Below are 4,828 nucleotides of genomic sequence, written 5' to 3'. Positions count from 1 at the left end.
CACCAGCACACAAGAGGGCCACTAGCACAAGTTCCTTGATCTGCTTTTCTAAGGAAAGTAACTTTAAGGGGTTTACAATCTCACTTTAATTGAACATTCCTATGTCATTCACTTAGTTCATGGGGAAAATTCAGCACCCTGAACTTCAGAGAAAACACAAACAGAAATTACAAGCAGAAATTATATAAACAGAGCAAACAACACAAATCAACAGACAGGGCTTCTGTCTGTCAGTAGCAATACAAACATTGTTACCAGAAAGAGAAGCATCAACATCTGGGTTTTCACAGGAGGCTCCTTAACAGCTACCCAGAGCCTCAGCTGGCAAAATCACAGGAACGCTCTTCAAATGAATGAGCCCCCAAATCAAAATGTTAACCTCAAAGTATGTGTGTATGTGCGTGCGTGTGTGTGTGTGTGTGCGCGCACTTCTTCAGGGTCAGAGGGCATCACAACCGTGTAACTCAAACTCATGTGACCTAGGCTTTCTTGTGACCTAAGCAGGTCATCAAAGTCTCCTGATTCAATCAAAGACTCAGTCAAAGGCACTCGATTGCCGCAGCACTGAGAAACACTCCAAAAGAAAAAGCAGCAAAAAGTGCCATTTCCTTGCCACTGCAGTACTACAGATAGCATGAGCCATTTTACAGATCAGAAAACTGAGGCTGAGAGAGGTTTGGTAACCTGGCTATCATGCTCACACCAAGTGTAAAGTATCAAGAGATCCGAACGTAAGTCTTTTGAAACTTGCTAGACTATCTTAGACTCTATCAATAATACCCCACTACTATGCAGAGAATGGTATTTACTCTAAGTGAGAGTGACTTACTGCCTCCTCTTTTTGACAGACCAAGAAACATAATATGAATTGTCCCTAATCTCTGGTGTCAATAAGGCAAATAGGTGGCTTTTATGACAGTATTTGAGGCGGATGAGTTGGAAGATCTGAGTTCAAATCCTGACTCATACACTTCCCAGATGTATGACACGTTTCACAAGTACTCTAACTTCTCTCAGCCTCAGTTTCCTCATTTGTAAAATGGTGATAATAATTGATCTATTATATATTATAATTATATCATATTAAGATAGTGTATATATATATATTATTTATATAAATATATTTATATATTATATATTAATATATGATAGATCTATTATTATATAGCTATAATGTATTATGTTTGTGAGAATCAAATGAGATAACTCAGGTAAGACACTCTGTGAAACTAAAGAGCTGTATTTATTATTATCAAAGAGCTAGTTATTATTAATATCATTATTATTATTATTGGTACAACTGGTCCTGGAATCCAACTCTCCCAATTCTATGCTCTTTCATGGTTAACTAAGAACTGAAATTCCCAGAACCCACCTATAAAAATATCTCAGAGCAACCTTTTCAATGGATACAGATTATGATACATTAGATAATTTTAAGTTTATTTATTCTCCCACTTAGGAATAAACCACAATGATTGGTGTAGCGTATTGAGTTTTTCTTTAATAATAATAACTTTTATATAGTTTTATAATATTTGTGTAGTTTTGCGTTTTTGGAAGCAATCAGGGTTAAGTGACTTGCCCAGGGTCACACGGCTTATTAGGGTCTGAGGCTAGATTTGAACTCAGGTCGTTCTGATTCCAGGGCCAGTGCTCTATCCACTGTGCCACATACCTGCTCCTAGATTTTGCAAAACACTTTACAAGTATTATCTTCTTTGATCCTCACAACAACTCTATAATATAGGAGGTATTATAAATCCCCATTTTACAGATGAAGAAACTGGGGCAAATAGAGGGTTAAGTGACTTACTCAATATCACGCAACTAACTTGTCATGGTCAGAATGGATTTGAACTCGGGTCTTCAGAACTCCACATCCAGAGATCTATCCATTGTTTCACCAGGCAGCCTCAGTGCCAAGCACTTCATGTTGTTTTATTTAAATTCTACCTGACTATTTATGTTTTTCACTGAATGTATTTTAACAAGTGTTGATTGTTCACTTACAGACATGAAATACTCCATAAGTGCTTTTCCTGGGTGCCAACTGACAGCAAGGGGCAACCTAGCACTTAGCATATGTCCCACATGGACAATCCATATGCACATGATATCCAGGCTCCACTGGGGTTCAACAACAAATTCTGATCCAAAAGCATTTATTTAATAAGTTCAAGACCCAGTGCTGGAAACTGAGTTCTAAAGATATAAAATCATTCAATTCCTGCCCTCGAGGAGCTTACAATCTACAAGGCAGAATGAAATATATAAACAAATAAATATAATGCAAGGAAAAATGTAATTGAGGTACAGGGGGCCATCTCCAGTCATACTGATCTCTATCTTGCCACTAGATCCAGAGAGTGCCAGAGGAGAAAATGAGACTGGTGACCTTGCATAGTCCTAACTCACTTAAATCAAATTCACTTGCAAGTCATGGTATCATCTTCCTGATGTCTTGGTCCTCTTTGAGAACAAAGCACAAACACCAACCTGTGAGTAGTCTGAGCTTTCCCACTGGGGATCCACCTAGCCAGTTCTACTTGGGCAGCTAAGCTCCATCCTTCTTTCCTTCCTTTCCTCTCCCTTCCCTTCCCTCCTTCCCTCTTCCTGTGTCTACTTGGGGTGCCACACCATTACCAGGGAGTGCTCTGCCCAAAGGAATATAAATGATGAGGGCTGAAACATACCAAGACATGTTGGCAAGATTTCTGTCTTCAAGACCATGCCTTAAACCCAATTCATTCGGTGTCTCATTGCTTGGCCAACAAAAGGTCCCAGATCAAGGACCAATAGCGGGCATCATTTAGTCCCCAGATGATTTATAGGGAACATAAATAATAATTGTTTCTGTTGTGACAAGGAACACTAGAGGTCTTCCCCTCCCAGACTGATTTTTTCATTAGCCAAAAGGAGTCATTCCATGGCTCATTTCTTAACTAATCTTAATTGTTAAGTGGGCATTGCCTCAATCAAAGAGAGAACTCAGAAAGACCTTACGTACAGAGGAGCCATATCCAGATATTGTGATCTATATCTTGCCACTGGACATCCCTCACTCAAATCCAATTCACTTGAGAGTCATGGCATCATCTTGCTGATGTCTTGGTCCTCTTCAAGAACAAAGGAAAAAGAACAAGAACAACAAGGTAGAAGAGAGCCAGTGTGAAGGAGAAAGGGAACTGGCCTCATATTTCTTTGATGTTCACAGAAGATTGGAATAAGAAAAAGTCATAGAGATCTCTAAGACTTAGGAGACTAAAGCTCAGGAGAGGGAACAGTTAGGTGTCACAGTGGAAAGATTGCTGGATCTGGAGTCAGGAAGACCCAAGTACAAATCCTGCCTCAGACATTTATTAGTTGCGTGACCCTGGACAAATGCTTTCACCTTTCTTAGACTCAGTTACCTTATCTGCAAAATAGAGATAATAATAGAAGCTACCTCACAGACTTCTTGCAAGCAACAAATGAGATGAAACATCAACATTGCTTGGCCAACTTCAGTGTTATCTACATGTTCGTTATCATTCCTCTTGTTTGCCTGTGGTCACACAACTACTAAATAGCTGAGCCAAGATTAAAACCCATGTCATTGCTCCTTCTACTATACCACACTGCCCCCAAGAAATGCAAAATGGAAAATATAATTATTACTTTATATGCCCACACACAATCATATTCACTTAAATATATATGTCAAAAAACTGAAATCCAAAGCAAAACAACAAAAGAAACTTTCCATGATCTCTGTGTTCAGAGAAAGCCATTTTGAATTTCTCTTTAAGTCCTATTATTGGTAGGAGTATCTATTGTTTTGTATTCTGTTCTATTTCACCTAAGTTCACCCATTCCAATTCAGGATAAATTAACGGCAGGGGTCTTAAATAACTCTTCATGCCTCTCCTTGTTTCATCACTCTGAGCCACAGCTTCCTCATGGCATTCTTCACTTCAGCATTCCTCAAGGAATAGATGATTGGGTTGAGAACAGGAGTGATCACTGTGTAGAATACAGCCACCATCTTGTCCAGGTAGCATGTGGTGTTGGGCCGCAGGTAGATGAACACACAGGGCCCAAAGAACAAGATGACTACAGTGATGTGGGAAGCACAAGTAGAGAGGGCTTTTTGGCGTCCTTCCTTGCTATGCCCCCTTAGGTGGAACAAGATAACACTGTAAGAGCTCAGGAGAATGATGAAGCTCACTACTGACAGGCTCCCCCCATTAGCCACAATAAGCAACCCAGTGAAGAAGGTGTCAGTGCAGGCAAGTTCCAGCAGAGGGAGCACATCACAGAAATAATGGTCAATCACATTAGGGCCACAAAAGGGTAGATGGAAAAGGAGGAGAATTTGGGCAATTGAGTGTAAAAAGCCACTCAACCAGGCCATCCCAACCAGGAGGCCACAAACCCAATGGTTCATAATGGTCACATAGTGCAGAGGCTTACAGATGGCCAAGTATCGGTCATAAGCCATTATTGTGAGTAGAAACATCTCAATGCCACCAAAGAAATGAATGAAGAACACTTGTGTGATGCAGCCCTCTAGGGAGATGGATTTCCTCTCAACAAGCAAATCAGCAATGAGTTTGGGGGAAGTGGTAGAGGAATAACAGATCTCCACAAAGGAGAAGTGACTGAGGAAGAAATACATGGGGGAGCCAAGACTCTTGCTGAAGTTGACAGTCAACACAATGAGGGAATTCCCCAACACAATAGCCATGTACAAGAACAAAAACAGCACAAAGCTAACTCTCTGAATCTCTGGATTAGGAGAGAGTCCCAGAAAAATGAATTCTGTCACATTGCCAGTCTGCACCAT

General features: G+C 40.2%; 1 protein-coding gene across 1 annotated transcript; it reads right to left on the bottom strand.

The window, feature by feature from the left end:
• Positions 1-3,898: 3,898 nt before the first annotated feature.
• Positions 3,899-4,828, bottom strand: LOC118853936 (olfactory receptor 4X2-like). Its single transcript, XM_036764188.1, has one exon. It carries the CDS (start codon positions 4,826-4,828, stop codon positions 3,899-3,901), a length of 930 nt encoding a protein of 309 aa, XP_036620083.1.

This window comes from Trichosurus vulpecula, chromosome 6 (assembly GCF_011100635.1).
Source record: "Trichosurus vulpecula isolate mTriVul1 chromosome 6, mTriVul1.pri, whole genome shotgun sequence".
NCBI classification, from domain to species: Eukaryota; Metazoa; Chordata; class Mammalia; order Diprotodontia; family Phalangeridae; genus Trichosurus; species Trichosurus vulpecula.
Note: the sequence above shows the minus strand (reverse complement) of the source record. Positions and strands in the feature narration are given on the sequence as shown.